The sequence below is a fragment of the Pseudochaenichthys georgianus genome, chromosome 2 (assembly GCF_902827115.2).
Source record: "Pseudochaenichthys georgianus chromosome 2, fPseGeo1.2, whole genome shotgun sequence".
Lineage (NCBI taxonomy): Eukaryota > Metazoa > Chordata > Actinopteri > Perciformes > Channichthyidae > Pseudochaenichthys > Pseudochaenichthys georgianus.
In genome coordinates this window covers 5,092,957-5,120,880 of record NC_047504.1, presented here as the reverse complement: position 1 = coordinate 5,120,880, position 27,924 = coordinate 5,092,957, and the positions used below count along the sequence as shown (strand labels likewise).

The 27,924-nt window shown below is 42.3% G+C and overlaps 1 protein-coding gene across 1 annotated transcript; it reads right to left on the bottom strand.

The window, feature by feature from the left end:
- Nucleotides 1–142: 142 nt before the first annotated feature.
- Nucleotides 143–14,728, bottom strand: LOC117456974 (heparan-sulfate 6-O-sulfotransferase 3-B-like). Its single transcript, XM_034096850.1, has 2 exons — nucleotides 13,717–14,728; nucleotides 143–1,479 (listed from the first exon to the last, which is right to left on the bottom strand). The coding sequence occupies exons 1-2, from the start codon at nucleotides 14,256–14,258 to the stop codon at nucleotides 726–728; spliced, it is 1,296 nt and encodes a 431-aa protein (XP_033952741.1). The 5' UTR covers nucleotides 14,259–14,728; the 3' UTR covers nucleotides 143–725.
- Between the last annotated feature and the right edge of the window lie 13,196 nt (nucleotides 14,729–27,924).

Sequence of the window (27,924 nt, the reverse complement as noted above, 5' to 3'; positions counted from 1 at the left end):
GTGATCAATGCCTAATGGTGGAAATACTGATGCTCTCTCCCTGATGTAGGAGTGCTGAATCCCGCTCTGACAGCTCCCCTCGATGTGCGTCAGTGTGTCTATACGTGCGTGGTGGATATGGAAGAAGTTGGCACAGGGCACGGAGATTTCAGATTTTTTATGGTGTGAACATGCTGTGAAAAAGAAGCAAGGTGGAACACGTTCATGTACACATGCGTACCAGAGTCAAATGTACGTGACTGTACTGCATTATTTCCATTGAACACCTTTCCTGCGAGGTCTGTATACTGCCGCAGTCCAAGAAAAAGAAACACACCAAAGACTATTGCCAAGTTTGTGCTTTGATATTCTTATGAAGCCAAACACAACAGAGTAACTACAGAATTGCACTGATCAACACACGAGATCACACACGTTACACAGAGGATCCTTCAAGTCCCTTTTTTTATAATTGTTAGCGAACTTTAAGAAACGTTTTCACCACTTTGAGACCATTAGAAGCAATTGCTAATGAATAAATAAACACAGTTCACATCTGCAGTCCCAACAGTAGCCATAGAAAACAAAAATACAAAATGTTTATGTTGCCATGACAAATACATCCATCATAAATATTAAGACACCGTTCGGCAGTCCAACAATGAGCTATGCGGGCAGGAGGATTTGGCAGATTCTGGGGAGGAGAGTAAAGCACGATGAATCAAACAGGCGTCCTCCTCACCTCCTCACCACCTCACCACCTGGCTGCTGTAGTCCTCGGTGGTAGCTACCTCCTCCAGCCCTTTCATCTGCTCCTCTTCCTCCTCCCCTCCTCCTCCTCCCAGTCTCCACAGCTCGGACAGATAGGTCCTGTGCAGCCGCTGCCTCTGCTGCCTCTCCTGCCACCGCCTCAGCCGCTCCTCCTGGTGCTGCTTCTGCCGGCTGTACTGGTAGCGCCGCAGGAACAGCTCCTTGGCGTACTCGTAGAGCTCCACGTCCAGAGCGTTCAGCCCCTCGATGCGCCACCGCACCTTCTCGCTGATGCCCACGCTGGCGGCCCGCGTGCTGTTGATCTGCGTGAAGGCCCGGATGAAGCGCAGGCCGAACGTCCGCTCGAACAGGTACTGCGTCTTGCGCTGGAACTCCGTCAGGCCGAAGAAAGCCATGTTGAGCAGGTTGGCTTTGGCGCTGGCGAGCAGCACCTGGCCTCGCTCCAGCTCGCTCACCGACGACATGTTGTAGCAGCCCACCAGGCTGAGGTCGGCCAGCATGCGCACCTGCCGGTTGTTGGCGAGGTTCGAAGGGCAGCTCATGAAGTCGATCAGGGGCACGCCGGTCCAGTCGTCCCCGCTGTAGCAGGCGGGGAGCTCGTCCTCGGTGGGGGAGCGGCCGTCACACATATGGAGGGCAGTTTTCCAAGTGGCCCCGCGCTGCACGTGCTTCCACTCACTGAGGTAGCGTGACACGGGGTCGCGTAGCATCGTGATGTAGTAGAAATTCCTGCAGAGAGACAAAAACAATTGTACGATAAAATGGCGATAATGTACGTTAGGAATATATATATATAGGGATTCCTTTTTTTTCCTGAAAGTTATTTACCTTCAGATCTGAAAAGTCAAGCCATTGGGAAATGGCCTTAAACCTGCATTTTCTCTAAAAGTCTAGGAGAAAATGACCCTACTTCTTACTTGATTTATTATCTCTGTAAACATTTTCTTAACATTTGTTATGTTCTCAATCTCTAGATTCAATTATTGTTCGATACAGCATGAGGTCTCTTTAGTAAATGAGACCTAAAGATGCTAAGGGTGTTACATTATGATTGACAGGTCGCTCCCAGTGTCCTCAGTATGGGTGTTGTCACATGACAACCTGAACACTGACACAGTGTGTTGAAAGGAAATGTTTTGGTTGCCCAAAAATGTCTCGTTCTTCATTCAGTTGCGCCCCCCTCTCGTAGTTCTTGAAATACCAAAAGAACAAGATGGCCACGTGCAAAACTTGAGGCTTGAAAACGGTAGTAAACAAAGAAATGTGGGAAATCACGGTGACTATGTCCACTTCTTTGATACAATCCATGGTCTGTTTGCTTATTCTTAAGCTATTATCAAGAGGCGGTTAGCTGAGCAGAGAATATAAATGAACTGTTATCCTTTGCATGGACGATGTGAACTTTATTTCAGCAAAATAGCCTCAACCGTCCTTTCCAGAACAACATCTTCAACTGAATTACAGTACAGAGGTTGAAGAAACTGTCTGAGCCACATTTTCGACTAAGTGGAGGAGGATGAAACTATAAATCACATTTCTCATATCCTGCTGCTGTTAAAAAAGAAGAAGATATGAACTGAAAAAATACCACAGAGCTGGAAGTATGAGGTGTACAGAGAGTGTGATTAGGGTGCAAATAAAAAACATCATTGAGTGCGTCTGAGGGTGTTAGAGGATAATGAAATAGAAAGCATTGCAAACCTAACAGCTAGAGCATTTAACATCCTGCATATGTGCAATTATGTTTGTCTTTGTCACACCAATTTGCTAACGCTTCCTCTGGTAATGACTTTTTTCCGTCTCCAGCACCTTTCGTGCCTCTGCATCGTTCTGATCTGCCACGAAAGACGCCTCAGAAAGTGCAGCGCGAAAACCGTTCAACCAGCCAACGCAACTCTCCGCTTTTATCTATTGAATTCAGAGTCAGGAGTCAGCGCAGGGAGGATTTCAGCTATTTTCTAAAAGTTTTTCAAAACTAAAACATCGATAAAAGGGAAATTGAAAATGTTCATCTTGCGTGCTGTGACCTTAGGATGTCAGAGACAGCAACCAAATATAAAGCCCAAATAAAAAGCCGACATTTTATTTATTTCATTCCTCAAGGCTGCCTATTTCCTTGAAGCGTTCATTCAACAGCTTTATAAAGAATTCAGATTCAAGGGCGTTTCATAGCGATGCTGCCTTTTAGAAACTGCAACCAGAGTGATCAGTGTCCCTTGGATTTACTACTTGATAATACTACTTTATTTAGTTTGTATATTTCTGAAAATAGAAACAAAAGATTTTATTGAACAGTTTAGTAATTACAAACTGATACCAATGACTCTGTAACACCCTTCCTTTCTACTTAATTATATGAAATAGTCATTTAAGACGATGTACCCTTATTTAACCATTTAGCTTCTTGAAAAATATAATATATGTACTGTTTAATAACATTGAACCTATATAACACACTACAGGAAAGGACTTGATGATTTAATTGTATATGCTTAGGAAAGGTGTCGTTTTTACGGAAAAAAATTGTGGGTCCTTTCATACTTAATGTGCTGTAAATTGGATGTTAAATACGGAACTTTCACATTCTGTACTGCCGTGATTGTTTTGAGTTGACTGCTAAAGTGGAAATGTGATTATCACAGAGAGAAGTTGTATTAGCAAAGAGTGCAGGGCCTTTGAAGGTCCGCAATTTAGCAATTATCGCCTGACGGCAGATATCACTCTGCTGTGATTTATACTTAAGTGAGTGCCATGATGATATCATGGCAGAACCCCCCCGCAGACAGACACACCACCCACAGATAATGGCCGTCCACAGTGAGGCTAAGTGAATTACCCCGCCATTTTCAGCGGGTTGAGCGGACAGCAGGAGATGGATGGACACACACAAGCGCCTCACAATGCGGCCTTTGTTGTACTTCCTGGAAAACAGCTCAGGCTCTTCCTCCTCTGTGCCTATCATCTATCTGTACAGCTAACCGCGAGACGGCCCGATCAATAAGTGTCCATGAAACCCCGTCTGTGCTTTCATCGTGACCTACTGACAAAGAGCAGCAAATGTCAAAGCTCTCTCCTTACTCGTGTCAGGGACACGGGCAGGGTCAGATTATGAAGGTCAAGAATAATTATTCTTGGTACGCAAATGTAATGGAAATCTTTACTTAAAGGTGGGGTAGGTAAGTTTCAGAAACCGGCTCGAGATACACTTTTTGTTATATTCCATGGAATGCTCTTAACATCCCGATAGCAATGAATATCTTAAGTGCTTTGACCAAAAATCCATAAAAGATTTCATCTGTAGAAGCCGTGGCGCTGTAAAAAGTACATCCAATCCGTTTAGCCGGGCCGGCTAAACGGATTGGATGGCCTACCTGCCTGTCAGCCTGCCATCGGGGCAGAAACTTATCTCGTGCCCTCATTGGTCATGTGCGCGTTCGTGTGTGTTGGAGGAGGGGCTCTGTGAGGAAGTGGCAGATTTTCTCCGGTTGTGTATTTTCAAATTCTAGCGATCTCGAGCCGGTTTCTCAAACTTCCCTACCCCACCTTTAAGTAAAAGTACACCTTTATTAGCATCCAACTATATTTAAAGTACCCTAACTTAAAATAAATTGTGCATTTTCAGAATAATATATATTATATCACTGGATTATAATTATAAAATGTACTTTATTTTTATTTGACAGCTGGTAAAGGTGGAGATAATTCTTTCCTACCCATTAGTCCATCATAACCTATTAGTTTATTTATGATCAACACATGATGGCATAATCATGGCCGACCCACAGCAGCGATTGTGTGGTATCAGGTTCCTAAAGTGAAATCAGCTTATGCCTCTGATCAATACGGCGTATTGTTCATGCCCTTCTCGCTGCCTGTCACCTTTCTCCATACGGCAAACCTGAAAACACTATTGATCGCCCTCTCACACTCGCCAATTGTCTCTCTCTCACTCTCTAAATCACCATCAGATAATAGAGAGGAAACTCCCGGCGAAAGATCAATATCTGCCTTGTTAATTCACTCACTACCATCAAGGACAAAACTATTTATGCTGCCCCCGACAAAAAGCGTCTGGATCGACAACAATCTTGTTTATTTCATCTTCTTTCAAGGTGAAAATACATCATGCTGCTTTTAGTTGAGGCGCTTCCCTCACACTGCTCCAATAGCGCCGTCAATGAAGTATCACGAAGCTGTTTCGATAAGACGCCGGTTTGAGAACAAGCACAGGGCTGCACATCGATTTCACACCAAGTCGGGGTGTTGATAACGCACAGTTGGAGCGGATCCATTTTAAAGGTGTTTGTGTCAGCAAGGGATTCCTTAACCATTGCTTTTAACAGACAATTACGGTTAGGGGAAAAATAAATCGCTTTTAAATGCTCCTCTGCTATTGATAATACCTGCTTCACACGTCCAACAGAAGACAATAAGCACCCAGGAAAAACACTGTCAAATGAAACCTCTTTTAAAGTCATTGCTGGCATCTTGGTCACCTCATCATGAAATAATGGAATTGAGGAACTTGTGAAAGGTTCTGAAAACCAATTTTCTTGAGTATATATTATTATTATTCTTTCGTGTTGAGATTTCAGGATGTGTGCTTGTTCCTCTGAGCTCTTTTGCACTAGTTGGTGGATGAGGCCCAGTCTGTAAAAGGTGGTTGTGATGTCACTTTCCAAACACTAATCTGGATTAATCTGACATCAGCTGAGGGGTTGTTTGCTTATAAGGCCACTGTCAATTAAATCAGGGTTAAAGTGGACCTATCATGCTATATTTTAAACATATATTGTAGGGCCATACCTATATAAAACATGTCTGTGAAGTTTTTTTTTCAAAATACCAAACAGATCATGCATTTTAGCCGTGCCTCATTTCGCTCTATTTGCTCTTTGCTGATTCTGCTGTTGTGGCAGACTACAGCGCCACCTACAGGCCTGGCATATGTACTACAGCGTCTCCAGCGCTTTCGAGCGGTCTCTCATTCCCCTGATAGGTGGAGAGTTGCCCTTATAGGCGGAGCACCCCTTTTCTGACGTCAGAAACATTTAAATAATAATCAGCTCCGTTGCAGCCCCGTTTTTAGAGATTTGGGTACGGAGGAAAAGAGAGAGGGTTGTGTTTTCTGACACTTGGTGAGTTCCCTGACACACCGGGCGGGGACACATATTCATGTATAAAAGACGTACAAAAGCACATTTTGCATGATAGGTCCCCTTTAAGTAAACAGCAGATTGGTTTAGGGTTTGTCTTTTAAATGCCTAATTAATGTATTTTTCCAAACTTTAATTTAGATTATGGACAATGGATATTACATGTCATTCTAATGGGATATACATATAAGAAATAACAGAATTTGGCACCAAATAAGCCCAAAAATGAACCCCAAACTCTCCTTCAAATGTTGTTGTTGCAGTGTTGAATGAGCCTCTCTCCAGGAAGGATGTTGTTGATAACGCTGCATTTGGCGAAGTAGATGAAATGTTTTCAACGTGAACACAACTACAGAGTAACACATGGGAAGAGCTATTAGACAGAGCAGAGGAAGGAAGCATGGCACAGATTGAGTAACAGCAGGTCTGCATGTTAAATGATGTTGGACTGATGAGGGAGTGAAGCTGCCCAGACAGAGGAGTCTCATCATATCAGGAGGTCAAGCGGGATCCATTTCACTCTTCTGATTCTCTTTCCTGTACTCATTTAATGTCGGTTTGCCAATTACAGGGAGAATGATATCCATCCCCTCATCCATCTCAGCGGGATCACTATCACACAAGAGAGGACACTCCCGGGTCCCTTTCAAATGATTCGTTATCAGTAGGAATATCAGAAGGTTAGTAATCGATGCTAACACCTCTGAAATTCAACGTGTATTTGATCAGAAATGTTGTGATATTTGATTTATTTTATCACCCATCCCGATCACTTATTCCGTTTTTTGGCATGGTTCTCGTGACATTCGTTCATGTCAAACAACATAACCCAGTTAAAGGGAAAACAGGCGTTATCTATCAGGTGATTTTACAGAGAGAAATGATGAGCGAGGAGACTGCACTGTGATCTTCATTGGTTGCAGATATGAGATGCTATTTTAGGCGATCAAGGAAAAGCCCCAGGGAGACTGGTGTGCAGACAAGGGAACCGAGAACCGGGCAGCGACGGTGTGAAGGTGTGGTTCTACTGAAAACTAGGTGATAGACTATAGGAGGAGCAGCAGAAAACATACATATAAACAAATTAAATCCATCATCGTTGGATACACTCTTCTTCTCAGGGCAGGTTCTTCCATCTTTAAGTATTACAACGTTTCAGGTGTTTTTCAGTTAGCTTAAAGCACACCCACAACATCGTGGTGTTCATCCAACAGCCTGCCGTGTGCAGCTTTACCGTCTTAGCCTTAACCTTTCCTTGACATCTTAATCTTTGCAGCTTTGTGAGGTGTCAGCCAGTCTTCTAGGTCCATGTAGTTATGGAAAGGATAAATGGAAGACTGCACTCTGCAAAGGTCACATCTACCCACACAAACAACTGAGGAATTTCTGAAAGGCAGTCTTTTCACTTTTAAGCAATATGTGAAGGTTTGAAACCAGTGCTGTAGGATTTCTTGCAGCATGTTGGCACTGAGTCTTTGAAAGTGGTGAGTGATTTACAGCATGTGTCCTTCACTGTGAATTAGTAGCATGCTACTGTATATTCCGTATACATTATATAAGGCGCACATAGATCATATGAAAGAGATAAGAACTTTGCTGGAGTTGATCCACGATGACTTATCCGACAGAAAGTCCCATTACAGAAGCCGCGAGGCAGTTTGATGGATAGCACATAACGATGCTTCTAGCACAGCGTTTCTCTCTCTCTCTCTCTCTCTCTCTCTCTCTCTCTCTCTCTCTCTCTCTCTCTCTCTCTCTCTCTCTCTCTCTCACAAACGCACTTTCGTAAAAAGAAATCTTCAATCCAGTCGACAGGTCTCTGAATAAATCCGGACTTCTGGATTAATCTCCCTCTTCCTCCTCCCCCGTATAATAGCGGTCGTCTTCGACTGTCCCTAATCCCCCTAAGGAGTGTGGAGATTACCAATATCCTCTGAATATCTCACATTTCCCACAAGAATAGGACATGCTGCGCTGTGTCATGAAGGGGGTTGACTTGACAGAAACAACATGCATGGTGCATATCACTTTACAATAGTACAAAGTATTGAGCTTGATGCAGCTCAGCCATTGGCAGCAGCACGTGTCTACCAGGTGATAAGGCCTGGGCAATGCCTCTTGTTTGAGTTGCTGCTATACACAATATAATATACTATTTACTTGCGATATTTTAGATTGTTATATTAGACGCTAGGCCTGTATTATTTAATTAATTACTAAATTAAATAAATAAATAAAAAGCTTTTAATTCACACGTTTTAACTTTTTATTTGTCACTATAATTGAATTGCCAGAAAACATGCGTTATCATGATTGAATATCCTTATCTAGTTTTTAAAATAATTACTTTTGGATACAGAATTGTTTCCCCTTTTACTGATTAGATATTTGTTTTGATTCTTTCACTGTCATTTTAACATTCCCAGATTATGAGATTGTATCTGAAATTGTGAGAGCAATGTTAATACTTCAATCAGAATCACAAGAAGTGCATACTTGTGAGATGCATGCAAGTCATTATAAAGGCATACATAGTGGTGAAGTAAGGAAGCATATATTAAAAAGAATCCATTGTCAAGTTGACAAAAATGAGGCGTGGGATTGTTAACAAGATGTACCAAGGTTTGGGAGGCGTGTGGCGCAGTGGAATAGTGCGTTGGTGTTGGGATCAGGGGAGCACAGGTTCAAACCCCACTGCAGTCAGAGTGTCGTTGTGTCCCTGAGACACTTCACCCCAAACTGCTCCTGTGGGGATTGAGTATTAAGTGGATCAAAGCGTCTAACATGTAATGTTTAAACCATGTAGTGGAATATAGGATTAACTCTGTGACAAGACAACATGGTGGAGTCTTTGGCTTCTCACATGTACTATTAGCTGCTGACTAAATCTGGGTATGTTAACTCAAACAAGTTCTCTAGCAAGTAGGGCATTTAGCCTGTGGTGTTAAACTAAAGGTGTGTATTTTTGACACAAATGGTTGGTTGTTTGCTGCCAAGTACACAATGTTTTCACATAGCAACCGTGGTAATTACCAGCAGGGTATTTGGAAATGTTCCCACAAGACTTCACTAACTGTATAAGTGTGTCAACACAAGCTGTAAACAGAACATCAACATCCACCAGTGCTTGCAGAACAAGGTTTTAGACAATCCTTATAATGCAATAAACTGCACAGCTGGGCTTAGGCTGCTATTTATTCATGGTTTAGGTTTAAATGCAGATTTGGAATATTAGTGTTTCAATTACTTCTACACAACAAAGATCTCTCGTATCTTAAGGTGCCACATGAACACGGCAGGACGCCACCAACATGCTGACAACAAAGTGTGTCCAATGCTAAAAATGTACCAAAAAGAGGGTGTTATAACTGAAATGCATTATAATTGAATCCAAAAGAAGAAAAAGGAAAATGTAATGCAGTGTGTAAATGTGTGTCAGGAAGCTCAAAGTAAAAAATCAGGAAAGAAAAGGAATTAGATAATATCCCGAAATGTAAGGCTATCAATATATTGTATTATTTATCTTTAGATTCAAATCAATTAAAACTATACACCAAAAACATCACCTTTTTGCTGTTAGACAAACGTCACATTACCCGTGATATTAGCACTCTAGACCGTGGTATAAATAACAATATGCCAATTCATGTTCCATGTATCTTAACTAGGCCAGACGTCATTGACAGGATTGTGAGGATATGTTGTGTTTAGTGTGAAGACACATACAGTGACACACATCTATACCTCGTTAGCTAACATTTGATATCATTGCTTCTGCATCATTCAGAGCGCTAAGCCAGTGTTGTGTAAGGACACACAGGACGGTGACTAAAGGCTCCCTGAAGAGACATTAATGCTTTATATCTGCCTGCCTCACGGCATCAGGCTGCAGCACAGGGAAAGACCTGTACATTCACCCCTGCCAAAAATACAACTCTGATGTCGGGTACTGTACATGCCTTCCCACCCACAAGGAGTGACGAATCAGAGCTGCAGTGAAACCAAGATGCTGCTCTAATGTGCGGAATCCAAGTCACTAACTTTTAGCTACAAGTAATTACGGGATAATCCTAAATGCTTTGTTTGGCATTAAGCTAAGTGTCATAGAGTAGTGTTCACCTTGAGCAAGGATGCTTTTCACTGCTTATAACTTTTCATTTCTAGAGGAACGTGCCATTTCTTTCCCTAAACGCTTTAATAGCTTTACGGCATCGCAGATCCACTGGAATCCGTTTTATATAACTCCGGGCGACTGAAGGTTGAATAGTTTGTGTCATTCAGTGTTCTTGTCACATTGAGTTTCTACAACAATGCTTGGCTGTCAGCAGCTTGAAGGAACTTGAGGTGTAAGCTTCAAGATTGACATTACAGTCAAAAGCAACGCTGACAGTTAAAGGGCGGTATTACGCCTAAAGCGTTTAAGAGACTGCATCAGACGGAGGACATCGTCAGAATAACATACATTCCTCTCTGAAATCTCTGCTCTCGTTGGGCGAGGATTCAAACGGACTCGCTGCGACTAAAAGGGGAGATTCATGTCAAAACGTGCAATTAGATGTTTCTCCCTTATATAGTAGTAAGAATCTCAGTGGGAAATGGTTTAGCTTGAGCAAAGACAGAATATCTATGTGATAAAATCATCTTTTTCACCATCCCTGTGTGACTACTAAACCTGTTCAGCATATTTTTGCATATTTTAATGCCATTATCGTCCCCAGTAATAGGGTGATTTTGCCAAATGAACTGCTAAAACACCTTAACTGTGACTGGAAAGAACCGGGCTTATTAGACTCAGGCAGATCTTTCCGTTGGCCAGCCTGCATTCTTCGCTCTAATCTGAAATAATGAGGTCAGTAATAAGGTTACACTCTCTGACTGCTCGGTGTGAGTCCGAGGGCGAACAGGGCAGTCCGGAAATTGGAGTAGGTTTGACATCAGGCCCGTGTGGCAGTTGTGTATCCTGCTGCGATGTTAATGCTGTCGCCTCACGCTGCGGCCAAAGCCCCACAGGAGACCAGTGGCGCACCTACCAGATACTACTTGAATGTGTTGTTCACTGAAGTTTGAGTATCTGGAAAGGAAAGGAACAGCAAACCTTGGTAGTGAATATAGTTATCCTTATAAATGATCAGCGGCCTAGGATATGTAAAAGGGCCATTATAGGTGGTTATATATCCGGATAAATCTGTTTCTATTAACTGATGCCATTGTCAGGAGAGATGTATTACTTATTTCGTTAGCAACCCCAACATCTAACAACAAAGACATATTTTATTTTTGATTTATTATGCAGACAGGTAGAGAGAATATATAATCAATTCATTAATCGTATATATTGTGTAACAAAGTCATAATGTGTAGTTGATGAATTTAGTGGTGTGTAGGCGAGAGGTGATCTCAAGGTGACGATGGAGTGCTCAGAGGCAGACACATGCTTCTGTATACAGAGCGGACCAGCAGGACAACATGTACTCAAAGAGTCAAATATTCATCTTTACATGTAGAATAAATATGTTATGGATCCACTGGGAGGCCAGATGTGTGGGTCCCTAGAGATGGTTACAATATTCTTTTTGGTGGGTCCAGTTCTGGTGGCCAACATCACATCTGCGTGAAGCGATGAAGTGAATGTAACCTTGACTATAAAAGCTTTGTCAATGCCCCATTGTTCTTCATAGTTTGAAGTGAAATAACTAAACTGGAGAAATACCCAAAACCCTTTCATTGGCGTGGTTCATTTGGATTGAGTGTATAATGAGGTTGAAGTATAAAGAAACAGACAATGGAGGATTGTACTTCTGTATGTAATGTTCTTATTGGTATGCATGTAGAAATGCTGTATGTAGGAGTTGAATAAACCAGTGTACAGTCGGAGATAAGACTCTGTAGGATGTAGCCTTCAGATAGGTGTGGGCGTCATCCATTCCCAGGATCCTTCACTGTCTGCATCCCCATTGCTATATGTGACTTGTATAAGACGAGAGTCATACTTCAAAACATGCCTTCACTAAGTTGGATTGTGTTTCGCCATCAGCCTAAGGAAAAAATGTTGAGTGCTTTGTAAAGTACATGCAATCGGTTCAGCCTACGACTAAGTCATTGGACCTCAGGTAGAAGCAATGGGGATTATAGTTGCATTGGAAAAAGACTAATCTCTTTTAACTTCTAAAAAGGCTGAAATTCTCCAATCTACAGAAGCAGAGTGAAGTTAGGGAATAGATCAGATTACATTTGGTATTAGGCTGAAATGCGCTAGCAGACAAACAGACGCATGCTTTGCGTCACAGTCCATCGTGCGGGGGCTACATCGCCCAGGGCTACAGGACAAAAGCCTTTCAGCTCGGATAAAAGTGCAACATGAAACCTGGTGGCAACACAGTGCAAAACAAGCTCTGTGTAGTCAGACGCATTTATCTGAAACGGCTTCATTTAATCATCCATTTAAAGAACGGGACGGTTGCTTGGTATTTTCAGTGTGGAAAGAAAATCAACCAGGAATGATCCCTGTAGTCAATACACAGCAGATACAAACGTCTCCTTGAGCAAGACGCTGAATCTGTAAAGCAGCTCAGGGGCTGCGGTGACCTCTGACCTCCCCGTGGAAGCACCCAGAGAATAAGTAGTTTGCTTTCGGATCGATAAAGTATTGCATTATCACTGAGTACTCCGCGTCGCATCATAAGTCTGTCTAATCATCGGCTCTGAGTGGAGACTTGACCCTCCATTAAACACCTCCCTTAATGATTAGATCAACCGTTAGAAGCGGGAAACTACTGCCCAGATTTGGAAGGGAAACGGCGTCCGCAATCAGCCAGCAACTTCCAATGTTAATGCCTGATGATTTTTGCACTTACTATTATATCGAGTGTTGTTGACTCACACCGCGGCGTCTCTTCAAAACTATTTAAAAGCGTTACATTAAGTGTGATGGCTGCCTCGGAGGAAGGCTAATGGGTCGGAAGGGTTCTCCAAAGGCGCTCCCTTTACCGCTCTCTGGAACATATGGAGATGTGCTCTCTGAACCAACACTGCCAAATTGGCTTCAACACGAACACGGCACACCCTAGAGGACCCTGCCCTTCTTAAGTGATTTACTCCCTTAAGCTTAGCTGTATGACGGCTGTAATTACAGGAAATGGAAACGGACCTTCGGTGGAGGAAGGGCCTGTCTGATTCGGAGTGTGCCCTCAGGAGACGGCTGTCGACAGACCGTGTGGTGAACGTGTTAAAACTGCAGTTCTGTAACGCTACAGTATGTGCTGCATTACATGCCAATCAGAACATGACATAAATGAGAAGCCAGGGAGAAATGAGTGTTGAAGAGACCTTTGACTTAGTGCCCGGAGGTAAGCAAAATAAGCTCAACAGCTCATTGTAATCTACTGGCACTCGCATTATGAAACCTGTCGTCCGGTCACTTGATTAATTAATTAATCAACTAATCGTTTCAATTACTCCAAGGATTCTGCGTCACGTCACTTCTACATCTTATTCAACACTCATCATTAAGAACATGGGTCTGTGCGTAAACCTATGCAAGTGCGTGAGCAATTGTGTTTGGGTGAGGGAGTGGATTTAGTGAGGGAGTGGATAATGGGAGGGAGCGAGTGAGTGAGTGAATAATGGATGATGCCGGTAAATAAGTGAAAAACAGGGAATGAGCAAATGAGTGAGGGAGGGAAATAAAGACTGACTAAGTGAGAGATGAAGTGAATGAGTGAGTAAACAAGTGAGGAAGCAAGTAAATGAATGAGTGAATGGCCTTATGTGTTTAGTAAGTGGCTTGAGCTGTGTCCGCTCCCAGCCTCACCTTTTGTTCTTCTGGACACTCTTCTTGTCCCTCTTGTTCATCACGGTGGGCACGCAGCTCGTGAGCTCGGTCCAGTCCGCGTGCAGCCCGCAGCTCCAGCCCGTGGAGAACCGGGAGAAGAGCCAGGAATCTGCTCTCCCGGGCCGGTGACAGGTGCATTTCCTCTGGCCGGCCATGCAGTCGCAGGGCTGCTCCAGCTGGATGTTCTTCACCAGGTGACGCCCGAACGTGGTGCCGCCGGTCTTCTGGATGTGCAGGAACACCATCACATCATCCCCTCGGATTTTGAAATCAACGTGCCTGTCCAGGTTCCGCTCTGTGAAGTTAAATTTGGATGTTATTTTGGAGGGAAGGTCCTCGTCCGCCTCCGGCTCCGGGTAAACTAACTCAAACCCGGAGGAGTACCGCTGGAAGAGCCCCTTGTCGTCACTTCTGAAGTAGCAGGTGTTGCTGTCCGCCGGGCACACATACTGGTAGCCGATCATTAAGAAGAGCACCGCCGCGATGGGGATGAAGATGAGTCTGTTGAACTTCTCCTCCATGGTGGAAAACTGTAAATCACGCCGCCGGCACAAACGGTAACGTGATGTCCGAGTGTTGTTCCTCTCCCCCGGGTCTCATCCTGCCGCTTCACTGTCGGTGCTCCTGTCCCTCACAATCTGGAGTTGCGCAAACATCTCCTGCAGGAGTGCTTTGACTGGCGTCGCACAAGAGCAGGTCTGAAACTTGGAGCTTTCACGCTAAACATGCAATTATTTCCTGGAACATTTATGCATCTTTTGCCTTGAATATGTCACACTGGCACCTTTGGAGACGTCACGACGAAACGGCACATCCCCGCCTGAGGAGCGTTCAGGCTCGGCTGTCCTGCCAGAGTCAACTGCTGATCGCTATCTGAGCCAGGAGAGGCAAGTTGGACAACATTAACACACGGACTTCCGGTCAGGGCTTTCACAATAACATCTTTACGCACACATAGTTTCACTTTCACAATAACATCTTTACGCACACATCGTCTCATTTAGCAGCTTCCTTACAAATCGGATACATAAGGTAAATATCTCGTTTTTTCCACAATTTTTTATTTAGTCAGGAAAACAACAACCGTATCATGAGTATCTCGTCCAAATTGCAATAAAGCAATATTTCTAATTACATACATTTGGAATCTGAATAAGCATTTCATCACATAAACGTCGTAATTGCAACATAATTCTGTTGAGATCACATCTAACTTAATCAAATAAAGTGGGTTCACATTAATATTCCTAGTTTGGATGCAATGTTTTCTAGGTTGCCATTCAAAGCATTATTCTTATTGGAGAACAGGGAATCCAGCAAGCCCAAATCTGTTAATGTTAAGTCTTAATTGTGTGTAATAGTCATAGGAGTCCCAGACATTGTATATCATATGTAATTAAACAAGTACATGTTTCTAAATGTAATTGGCTCTCAAGTGTCATATAATCCAAAGTTATATACACTTCTAATACCTATTTTGAAAAGGCACGTTTTTTACCCCGAGCCATTAACCAGAGAGGAGAAACTAATTAGTCAAATCAAATAGTTTATTTAACCCCTTCACGTTAAGCAATGCTTCTATTTTGAAAACCGAAAACTCTGATTGCCGGTTTTGTTTTTGCTGTCTTCACTACATCTGCGCCAGTCATCTGTCCCGGCTGCCTATCCCGTGACGCAATCGAATCTCTAATCACACACACGCACGCACGCGCATGCACACACACGCACACATACTTGCAATTTGAGCGGCCTCGAACAACTGCTGATGGAAAATCATTAATTCCAATAATGTAGAAAGCATATTGGGACTTAAAGCGGAAATTATGTAAACAACAGTGATTTATTTACAAGTGACTTATTCATTATATACTAAATACAGTACAAACTGATCTGCATTGTATTATGTGTATTCCTTATGGTTCTATTTTAATGCTGTTATGGTTGTAATATTTTAAGAAATAAGCCTCAGGACTGACCCTAGTGTATCTGCATAGTGCAAACAGAAACTATGGTGTCAACATATGTGTTATAAGTTATAATAAGCAGGTCTAAAAGTGTGAAAACATGATTTAGTGGATTGTAGTTCCCATGCAGCGAGCAGGAAAGAGTTAATCCTCAGGCGAGCAGCGAGTCGTTTCAGCACCATGGACAGATTCCAACATGTCAAGTCAATAATTGGCATCGTGTGTGAGAGAAATGTGTGTGTGTGTGTGTGTGTGTGTGTGTGTGTGTGTGTGTGTGTGTGTGTGTGTGTGTGTGTGTGTGTGTGTGTGTGTGTGTGTGTGTGTGTGTGGGTGTGTGTGTGTGTGTGTGTGTGTGTGTGTGTGTGTGTGTGTGTGTGTGTGTGTGTGTGTGTGTGTGTGTGTGTGTGTGTGTGTGTGTGTGTGTGTGTGTGTGTGTCTGCAATTCCGTCATCATCCCACATAGGTTCTCATATCCCCTGGAACAGACTTAAGCATGTGATGCATTCACAGCTCTATGGACATAAAGGCAAGAAATAAAGACATGTATCCCTTAGTAATGGATTCTCTTTAAGCTTCTGATAAAAAGCTTTTGTTATGTTGCCTTAAATGTCCCTCCATCAAGGGATTTAACCAGCATGCACTTTAGTATGTATTCTATTCAATCCTCTTCCTGCACTTTGCCCTCACAGACTTAATCTGTATGGGAGTTTAGTCTGGGGCTCACCTCTCTCACCATTCCTTATTGAGGTGGGGACATGGAAGGACTTGTTATGGGGTCAGCACAAGACATATCTCATTTTCTAAAGGCCATGCAGAAGTGAACTGCTGGGTATTAGATGTGTTGCCCCGGTGACGATAACACCCCGTGTCAGCGTGCTCTTTACCTGCGAGGCTACCTCCTCCTCCAGATATGATTTAGGGAAAGAAACCTTTTCCACAACTGGCACGCTGATTTAAAATCCGCGCAGAATCCGTGATGGGTACGAATCTGCATGAATGCTTTGTGCATGCGAAGCGAGCCTTGTGTTGTTCTGGCTGTGCAGCTGGGATATTTACGAAGTCCCGATCGCTCGTATAGTGAGCCTTATGAGAAATAACCCCGGGAAGTGCTGACTCATCCACAATGTGCAGGCCTCCCAATAATGGAACTGAGGCTTCCTGGAAATTATGATTGGATTGCTTTGGGATTTCTGTTTATCTGTTTTCATTTCCAGCGAGGTCCCGGGCTGATGCAACTGCAGATGTGTGTGTATTATTGGAATTAGTATTGATTTTAAAATGATGCTGAGAAAGTTCACTTTTTGCATCTGGGAGTTTCACTGTTAAGGGAAGTACATACATGTAAAACTGCTGCACAAGAGAAATCGGGACATTTAAAGGGGGGAAAGAACTGTGGGGCATTCCAGCTGCTGTTAGAGAATGAACAATTATCCAAAACTTAACAGCCTCGAGAAAGATCTGCCTCTTGCTGCTACTTCTCCAGGTTATTGAGTGGAATATAAATGAGGATAAGGCACATACAGAGTGTGGAAGATGGTAAAACGTGTACATACATAAAGGGAAGTCGCAGTGGTTTTTTTTCTTAAATGTGACAAAGCCTCATCGTTATCAGATCTACAGGTGGAGGCTGCACATGTGCTGTCATGGTGTACAGATGGCGGTGCTGTCATGGCGACATCGGCCTCTTCCTCCTCTGTGTGTGGTGTCAGACTCCTCACCTGCCCACTAGCTGCTGTCACTGATCACCGGATGGTCACATGACCGCGCGGCAGCTGCTCGCCCCTTCGTTCATCTCTATGTATAACGTTCTGTTTGTCAGGTGTTGCTGCATTTCCCTGTCTGTATTCTGACCCCTTCTGTCTCCCATAGGCCTGTAGCTGATTATGGAGTCTGCGTATTGGTCTCTCTTCGATACACTTGTTGATTAAAGTGTCATAACAACGAGAAATTAATCCAGCACACACCCAAGCATGGGGAACCAAAACGGCTGCAGCAGAAAGTTTGGAACATTGGAATAAAAATCAAAAAATCAAAACCCATACTAACACTGTACCTTAAACATCGTTGATAGAACAAAATAAGTCATATTTAGGAATCATGCATGGTTTCTCCTGCTGCTAGCATTGTAGCCACATTATTACCTAAGCTAGCTACTTTTTCTGCCTTACCTATTTAGAGCAGTGTTTCTCAAACTTTTTCATACCAAGGACCCCTTAACCAATAAAAAAACACTCGCGGACCACCTAACTCCACAAATATCCAAAAACACATCGAAAACTTAAGCTCGCTCCATTGCGGAGATATTCCCGCGAGAGATCGAAAAACTTAAATGTATTTATTTATTTCAAATGTGAAATGTTACCAATATACTCACGGACCACTAGGGGGCGCTCACGCGGACCACATTCTTAAAATATTCTTCTTGACATGTGTGGGAAGGAAGGAAGCATTGGACAGATACACTGAGGCTGAAGTCGAATAGTCCATTTAGCTTAGGAACCTTCCGAAAGGAGTGAAATGACCTGGAAGTCCCTCAGTGGCAGCCATGATAAGTGCCGTTCGAATTCTCTAGAATGATGAGAATGATAGGAAAGGAGGTTTCAAACTTCCTTTATAACCTCCTTTAGCTTAGGAACCACTGGACCTCCCTAACCGACAGGAGAAGCGAAAATGCTGCCCCACAATGCCTTGCAGCCGCAGCATTTGCCGTCACTCAACAGTCGGCCGTTCACGGAAACAACCGATTATGACCGAGAAATGATATCATGAAAGTTACGGTGCTTATTAAGCTTTTTAAAACATAGGTGGTAAGTTGCCAAAGTGCTTTGTTCTGAACGTTCATCAGTATTATAATCAAAAAGAGAAATATGAACGTTAGTTTTCACTGAAATTATCAAATAAAGTCAACATTTCAGTCTTTACTGAGCTGTGTGGGGTTTGTTCAACTTTTAAAAGATGTTTGAATGGTGATATACACAGTGATAGATGTTAAGGACTAATGTTTATAATAAATACATCTGTATTGATTTTAAGATCTTTAGTTCATACAATCATACGTATTGGGATCATTGGTATTAATGTGGACCGGAGGGAGAGGGTGACGAGCATAAGTTTCACTTTCCTTTTTTATTTCAATTCCAGCTTTGGTCATGAAGAATATGTTTCTCTGTTGTCCACGTTCATAAAGCAAAGCAGCAGCATCAGAGCACGGAGCAGAGTCTCTAGATGAGTTCACAGTAGTCCCTCGTTCTTATTGAACATCCATGTTGTAGTCCATGTAGTCCACAGCAGCAGACGCACACGTCCGCTGGCGCATCATAAACACGTTGGATAGTGAAAGTGCATTCGGATTCTCTAAAGTAAAGTCTCTTCTCCTAAGTCCTTTTGAATTCTCCTATCCACTATCCCTTAACCCCGTGACGTTTCACTCAGAGGTCAAGGAATAGACGATAGGGTTAGAATTTAGGAGCTGATTTTTAAACTATCCGACTGCAGCCTGAGATCAACATCCTCCGGCAGTGGCCCAGTAAATAGGGCTTGGACTGTGAGCCGTAGGGTCGCCGGTTCAAGTCCCCGACCAGACCTAAATATGTACTTCTACTTGGAGAGCTCCCAGTTCACCTCCTGCCCTGCCGTGCTGCCCTTGAGCAAGGCACCGGACATCCCCCTTCCCCCCTCACTCCCATTGCTCCCCGGGTGCTGTACAATAGCTGCCCACTGTGGCTCCTAGTACTAGACTCCTGGTATAGGATGGATTAAAAGCAGAGAACACATGTCACTGTGTGTGCTGTGTGCTCTGCATGTGTGACCATTAAAGAGGGGTTGCATCCCTCCCAATTCTATTCTCAAACAGTAGGTATAGTCACTTTAAATCTTTCTCTCTGAATATTTTAAATAATGATTCACAATATGTTTCTATGACCAAGGAGCAGTCAGTACTCCTTTGCGTCACGGTAGAAATGTACACTTCCATTTAGATTGTGATCATATTATTAGATGCCATTGAGCATCCTTGGTTTCTGTAAACTGACAACTCTGGCCTGGGCTCCATGTGGCGTGTGTGACTGAAGATTTGTGAACTCTCCACCACAGGGAGGCGGGCCCTCAGACCTGCAGTGCACCACGCCAGCCTGTGCCGGGCCCCCCCACCACAGCCCTGTCCAAAACCCTTAATCAAAAGGGACACTCTCTCCACTTGGTTCCCGATGAAAAGGAAGCTGTTGGCCCATGCAGCGCACCTCGGCAGCTCCACGGATACAAACCCAGATTGGTCTAATCTCCTCCACAGTGCGAGGACATTGGAGAGGAGGCCTGTGATACAATCTGCATTTTCCAGCAGGTAATTGAAGCTTTGAGGCTGGGTTGATGTTTCCTGCTGTCTCCCATCAGCACTGACGGAAGTGTATCGTCTCCTAGAAACAGGGTCTGTTTGTCACTTCCATCAGACGCTGAATCAAGGCGCTACATGAATGTCAGAAGGAAAATGACTGTAATTTCCCTCCTCGAAATTGATGGTAGCATTGTACCCTGAATATATACAGTCTATGATTGTACCCCAATGTTAAGGTCAACTTTCTCAGCCTACTGTGCAATTTCACTGCAAAATACACCACGTGTCTAATTTAATTTAACACTTGTCAATTTAATGTAAGGATATCATTTTCATTTCCAATATGGTGCTATACAAGTAGAAGTTCAGGTTTATAGAAGTTTTTGTATTGAACTTTTATAGTTGTACCCGTATATGTAATAGGGCATTATTAATGACTAAGATGACTTGATTATCAAAAGGGTTTGTGATTACTGTTCTGTCTAAACCCAAAAAGATTTAGCTTAAAGGGGCCCTGGTATAATATTAGAGCTCCTTCAATAAGACAATCTTAATATATATCAACAAACTATTACAAAAAAATACAGAGCCATTTTCAATTACTCATTACTGTTTAGAGTTCTAGGTGAGGTCCTGATAATTTATTCCGGTAAATTACTCTGACCTACTAATTGACCTGACCGAAGTTACTGAGTCTATGTAAGTTTACTGCTTGGCTCAGATCCACCAACATCAGCAAGATCTCACCTCTATTAACTCCCCGCAGAACCAGGTTCAATTAACTGCTGCTTCTATTCAGACAACTCTTTTTAATCTGTTTAAGCGATCCCGAAGGATTTTGGTATCAGTAAATGAGGTGTGTTCCTACCTACGTGTGTGTGGCAGGGTGCAGTCTTACCTTTGAAGCAGGAGAGGAGAGCACATTTTTCTTTTTTATTGTCCCAATCCAAAAGGTGAGATCAGTTTATTTGAAGAAAAATAGGTCCAAACCAATACAGAGTCTTTACCTTTTAACACATTATAATCATACAAAACATATCATGCTGGGGTTATATTTTTTATCTAAAACCTTAATTCATATTCATTTTATTCCCGTGCGTACGCCTTCCGGGTATACCTAAATAATACTATTAGATCTAAGCTTCCCGTACGTCCGAAGAACATCTTCCAGGTAGATCTGAATAGTGTTATTCATTTGATTCCTGTACGTTCTAACAACGCCTTCCAGTTCGATCTAAACATTAGTTATAAGATCCCCATACGTAATAACTACGCATTCCAGGTAGAGTCTAACTATTAGTTATAAGATCCCCGTATGTAATAACTACGCATTCCAGGTAGAGTCTAACTATTAGTTATAAGATCCCCGTACGTCCTAACAACGCCTTCCGGGTATACCTTACCGAGAGCCATCTAACCCAGCTCTGAGGGCCAGAGCTTACCGGGAGAGAGTATACCAGGGGTTTCCCCCTCTCTCCCCCGAAATCCAAAAAAGCCAGTCTTTTTATGCTCAAAAAACCAGATAGAAAACCCACAAACACCTCCTCTATACCCAACCAACATATTCTATTGGCTCTAGCATAAGACACACCTTCCCAAGTTTGTGTAAAACAAAACATGACTAGACATATTCTATGGCCATGACATAACCACCTTTTTGAGGCCTCAATGTGTTTCTCCTTAAGTCCGGAGCCCCCCTCCCTGCTGTGAGAGGAGAGGAAAGAACCTGCCTACTCTCTTATCAGAGATTAGGGCATAAATCATTATAGGTCTTACACTCAACTTAACAAACCACTTTGTTTTGTTTATGCTGTAAATATAGAAAAACCTCAAATATGAAGCATTTTCATTGTGGGTTATACAGGAATATAATTGATTATATTTGATTATAACTAACTTTCGTTTTAAGTATTCAACATACTATGAAGCTCTCAACACCCTATTTTTAAAACGCAAAGTTATCAAACAGCAACAACTAAAATTGTAAGCATACATACATATTCAAAAACCATCAAGAAGCATTCTCATTATGGGTTCATACAAGAATATGATTAATCATATATGATTTATAATTAACTTTCGTTTTAAGTATTTACTTCATACTATGAAGCTCTCAACATTACTAACTCTGCAAAAAAAGCAATTGTATTCACATAAAAATAGATTAACAACAAATGTGTTAATGTCAAGTCATATTTACACATTTAGAGATCCATTTCTACATTTACGACTAATGTGCGTTTGTGTGCATGTTAATTTGATGAATTTGCTGTTCATCAGAACGTTTGACAAGAATCAGTAAGCTAAGGGAAACCCAAATGCCCAAAGATTTAAAAAAAAAAACATTTGCTGGGCTCAGCTTTCTTAATCGGAGCGTTTAATTGAAAGAGATAAATTGCTCAGATTCATGAATAAATGTAACACTGGCTTATTCAAGATAAGGCTGTTATGCTAATATCCACAAGCTCGTGCAGCAAATAAGAGAACAAACATTAAAGTAATCACGTTCACACAGGAATGACAAGAGCAAGAGCTGTACAAACACGGCTGGTAAATATCTTTTTAATTAACATTCCTTCAGTCAAACTCATTCCTGATGTGGAGACATATTGTTCAAAGGGATCCCTGAATTTAAATGTGTGTGAACCTGAGTTCTGATCAAGGCAAAAATAAATAAATAGAATATTTGACAGTCACCAAAGCTCTCTTAGTTTGTCTTCCTGGCTTTGTTAACAGACGGTACCTCTCCGCACTCACATATTACCAAAGCAGTGATAATACATGGATCAAAACGTTTAATTAGGTCGATGACTGCCAAGGCATTTTCCTCTTTGAACTTTAATTGTCAAAACACTGTTTTTTTCTTCTGCATCGACTTCTTATTCACAACCTGAATCTTATTCACTGAGAGAGGAGCAGGCGCCTTCTTTTCCCGTAAATCTGTATAATCAGGATGTTATATCTATCACCTTTAATAAACACCTGACGGGCAGATAATCAGAGGTGCAATCGTTGCTAACAATTACAAAGAACAGCCTTCTAAAATGGTGTTCTAGAAACAACAGCGTGCTAATTTAGTTTAGAGGGGAACATGTTTTGTTACAGTTTTAAACTCATTGTTAACTTTGTGTATTACATAACTACTTAATTGTGTTCAGGTGAAAAGACTGCTGTAGCTTCATGTTTAGCATACATGTGAGTGACACGTATATGGGGGCGTGTGGCGCAGTGGGTTGTGCGTATGTGTTCGGATCAGGGGGTCACAGGTTCAAACCCCACTGCAGTCAGCATGTCGTTGTGTCCCTGGGCACTTCACCGCAAATTGCTCCTGTGGGGATTGTCCCACTAACAAATAAGAGAATATCCTCTCATCTAACACTTTGGTAAACATTCCCAAAAAGTCAAACTAAACATTTACATTTGAAAGAAATTCTTAATGAAGTACATGTTTTTGCAATAAAAAGTATGGATGGTAATCTAACATGGCTTTAAATGTTATCTATTTCCTATAGTGTTACTTCAGTGTGATGGAGGGATCCACCTGTTTTACTCCAGTAGATGAAACTGTAGTTGTGTAACAACATAAAAACACACATTTTGAAAGTATTGCAGAGCCAGCCGACACTAAAGCATGTCCCCTCCTTGTTGTGGGGTTCAGTCTATTATAGCCCTCAATGGCCCATCCCGGCCGTGTGAGTCTGTGCCAGGTGAACAATTCCTTTGAGCTGAGTCAGGGGCTGTCTGGGCCCGTGCCCAATAACTCTGGCAGTCAATAGTTCACTATTTTATAGCCAGTTTACGGCAACATTGCTTAAGACTGCATGCCGCATGCATTTGGTCATCAATCATACATGATTCCAGGCACACGTAAACACCTGGAAACTGTCCCGGGCCCTTTCTCATTTCTCGAACTCCCCTCCTCGACTCCCCTCCTCGACTCCTATCCTCGATACTTAGTCCCGCCCACAGGAGATGCGAGCGGAGGAGCCGAGGAGGGGAACCGAGGAGAGAGGAGGGGAAGCAGCAGGCGGTTAGAGAAATGAGAACTCCTCTCCTCTGAGAGGTCATTTTAAAGAGACGTCCATTAATGATGACAGGAGGCACAGCAGCCTCTGTCTGGTGGACAGATGTGTTCATGACGACTTATATATTTACTTTGATTCATTCACAGTGCGGTATAATGAGACAATAACAGGCTACAGATGCGGACACGCACACACACATATATATGTGTATATATTTATATAAATAAATACAATTTCAGAATCAAACAGAGCACTCTCATAACTCGTAACACTATCAGAGACTGGATATATCCCCCCCCCCCCTCTCTCTGGTCGCTACAATGAGGAAAATAAATTACGGGCCAAAAGTTGTATTTACAAGTATTAAAAGTAAGCAGAGGACACCAAACCAACAGACCTGTCTGTCCGCTGCATCTACGCACACACTGTACCACACACACCTACACACTGTACCACACACACACACACACACACACACACACACACACACACACACACACACACACGCACATACAGCTCCTAAAACAGGCTACAGCCGTTGTGTATTTTATTGTGAAGCACTGAATGGTTTTAGAAAAATATCGACTCTTTGTTTGTAGATATCTACTAAACTAAAGCAAATAAAGAGAGTAGGCCTGTTATACTGAGCGATATATATTATACACACTGCTCTGCTTTCTGCAAGGACCTCACAGCTGTTCTCTCTGTAAACATCGCGTCGCGATGAAAGCAGTTTCTAAAATAATATCCAGGGAATGCATGCAGAGCTGTCATTGGCTGAGATAAGTCCGACCGTGCGTCACGACTCTTTGAAACATCTCTGTTCCCGGAAATGCATCCGCGAAGGAGCCGTGGAGGACCATGGAGGACCCATCAGTGTATCCTCGGTTAGAGCTCCTCCAGAGAGCCTCCTCGATGCTCGATGCTCAGTCCTCGACGTGCATTTAGAGAAATGGGCTGCAGTCGAATAGCCCAAAAATCAGCTCCTAAGTTCTAACCCTATCGTCTATTCCTTGACCTCTGAGTGAAACGTCACGGGGTTAAGGGATAGTGGATAGGAGAATTCAAAAGGACTTAGGAGAAGAGACTGCGGTACTTTAGAGAATCCGAATGCACTTTCACTATCCGACGTGTTTATGATGCGCCAGCGGACGTCATTGTGTGCGTCTGCTGCTGTGGGGAAACTATGGAAACCACAGTTTTCTATACAGCGGACTACAACATGGATGTTTAATAGGAACGAGGGACTACTGTAAACTCATCTAGAGACTCTGCACCGTGCTCTGATGCTGTTGCTTTGCTTTATGAACGTGGACAACAGAGAAACAGATTCTTCATGACCAAAGTTGGAATTGAAATAAAAAAGGAAAGTGAAACTTATGCTCGTCACCCTCTCCCTCCGGTCCACATTAATACCAATGATCCCAATACGTATGATTGTATTCTAAAGATCTTAAAATCAATACAAATGTATTTATTATAAACGTTAGTCCTTAACATCTGTCACTGTGTATATCACCATTCAAACATCTTTTAAAAGCTGAACAAACCCCACACAGCTCAGTAAAGACTGAAATGTTGACTTTATTTGATAATTTCAGTGAAAACTAACGTTCATATTTCTCTCTTTGATTATAATACTGATGAACGTTCAAAACAAAGCACTTTGGCAACTTACCACCTATGTTTTAAAATGCTTAATAAGCACCGTAACTTTCATGATATAATTTATCGGTCATAATCGGTTGTTTCCGTGAACGGCCGAATGTTGAGTGACGGCAAATGCTGTGGCTGCAAGGCATTGTGGGGCAGCATTTTCGCTTCTCCTGTCGGTTAGGGAGGTCCAGTGGTTCCTAAGCTAAAGGAGGTTATAAAGGAAGTTTGAAACCTCCTTTCCTATCATTCTCATCATTCTAGAGAATTCGAACGGCACTTATCATGGCTGCCACTGAGGGACTTCCGGGTCATTTCACTCCTTTAGGAAGGTTCCTAAGCTAAATGGACTATTCGACTTCAGCCATGGGATGTCCTTCAACATCGCGCGCTAAAATTCATTTCCGGGTCACTACCGGAGGACAGAGGAGTCGAGGAGTCGGGGAGGGGGATTTGATGAAATGAGAAAGGGCCCCGGTGTTGTGTCACATTATGCCTCCCCGTCATGAAATGCCCCCCTTGTCACGGGAACGCGCATTTCTAAATGATACGTTTACGCCTCTAAATGACACGTTTACACCATAGGTTTACACCTTAAAAAGATGTTTAAAACGAAAAGTAAACGTTCAGGGTTTTTATTAATGGTAATATTCAGACTGTGATGTTTAGTGGTAGCTCATAGTCTGATTCTTATGGTTTAACTTTCGCTCCGTATTTGAGATGTCGAAATTCATTCGTCACTTCCTTTTCAGTTTTTGTTTTTTTTAATCTTTTTTTTATCATTATTGTTACGTCCTGTCTGTATAAACGTGCTTTAAAATGTATTGTTTAATTTTACAGTTGTCATCTAATAATCAAAATATGTTTACAAATGTTACATAGTCTTTGTCAGCATATTATTATATACGCTATGCGTACAAAATAAAAGTGTGACATTCCTGAAACTTGCTCCATTTATTGGTACCAGCCCTAGAACCATACCCTGAAAAATGCTTGAGGGTGGGATTCATAGAGACCTCTTTTTTGGGGGGGGGGCATTTTATGACAGGCCTGGCCATCACGATATGCCCCCCCCTTGCTATCTTACAAAATAAAAGTGTGGCATTTTATGACAGGCCAAACAATAGTTGCATTGGTTGAAATGACAGTTAATGATGGTTCCTTCGGGGCATTATGTGCATCCAGGGCACGAGTACGGTTGGTCCACTGGAGGCCTTTGTACACATTGGTGGTGGTACCACCGCTGACAAATGTCACAGCAAATCTGAGAAAACAATAAATACTTGTTATGTAAGGTATGCATTATGGGATTTTTTTTATGATAATAGAATATCTCTAATGTATTTCCCACTAACATTCTATGGTTCTAGGACTGGCACCAATAAATGGAGAAAGTTTCAGGAATGTCACACTTTTATTTTGGAAGATAGCAAGGGGGGGGCATATCGTGATGGCCAGGCCTGTCATAAAATGCCCCCCCCCAAAAGAGGTCTCTATGAATCCCACCCTCAAGCATTTTTCAGGGTATGGTTCTAGGACTGGCACCAATAAATGGAGCAAGTTTCATGAATGTCACACTTTTATTTTGTACGCATAGCGTATATAATAATATGCTGACAAAGACTATGTAACATTTGTAAACATATTTTGATTATTAGATGACAACTATGTAAAATTAAACAATACATTTTAAAGCACGTTTATACAGACAGGACGTAACAATAATGATAAAAAAAAGATTAAAAAAAACAAAAACTGAAAAGGAAGTGACGAATGAATTTCGACATCTCAAATACGGAGCGAAAGTTAAACCATAAGAATCAGACTATGAGCTACCACTAAACATCACAGTCTGAATATTACCATTAATAAAAACCCTGAACGTTTACTTTTCGTTTTAAACATCTTTTTAAGGTGTAAACCTATGGTGTAAACGTGTCATTTAGAGGCGTAAACGTATCATTTAGAAATGCGCGTTCCCGTGACAAGGGGGGCATTTCATGACGGGGAGGCATAATGTGACACAACACCGGCCTTCAGCATTGTTTATACTTCCGGGTTTCCATACCTGGCAGGGTCTATTTGTTGTATTAGAAAACAGAGATGGAATCATTAATGTGTGGCCAAATCTGCCACGTGTACTTATGTGTGATGATTGAATTCATATCACAGCATGTGCAGCGTTAGGCGAGTAAGAATTAAAGAATGACAAAAA

Bases quoted from the DNA above. Each gene is read 5' to 3' on its own strand.
- LOC117456974 (XM_034096850.1), bottom strand. From the start codon at position 14,258: ATGGAGGAGAAGTTCAACAGACTCATCTTCATCCCCATCGCGGCGGTG. The intron at 1,480-13,716 runs GTGAGGCTGGGA...GTCTCTCTGCAG, and splicing joins AGTGTCCAGAAGAACAAAAG to GAATTTCTACTACATCACGA.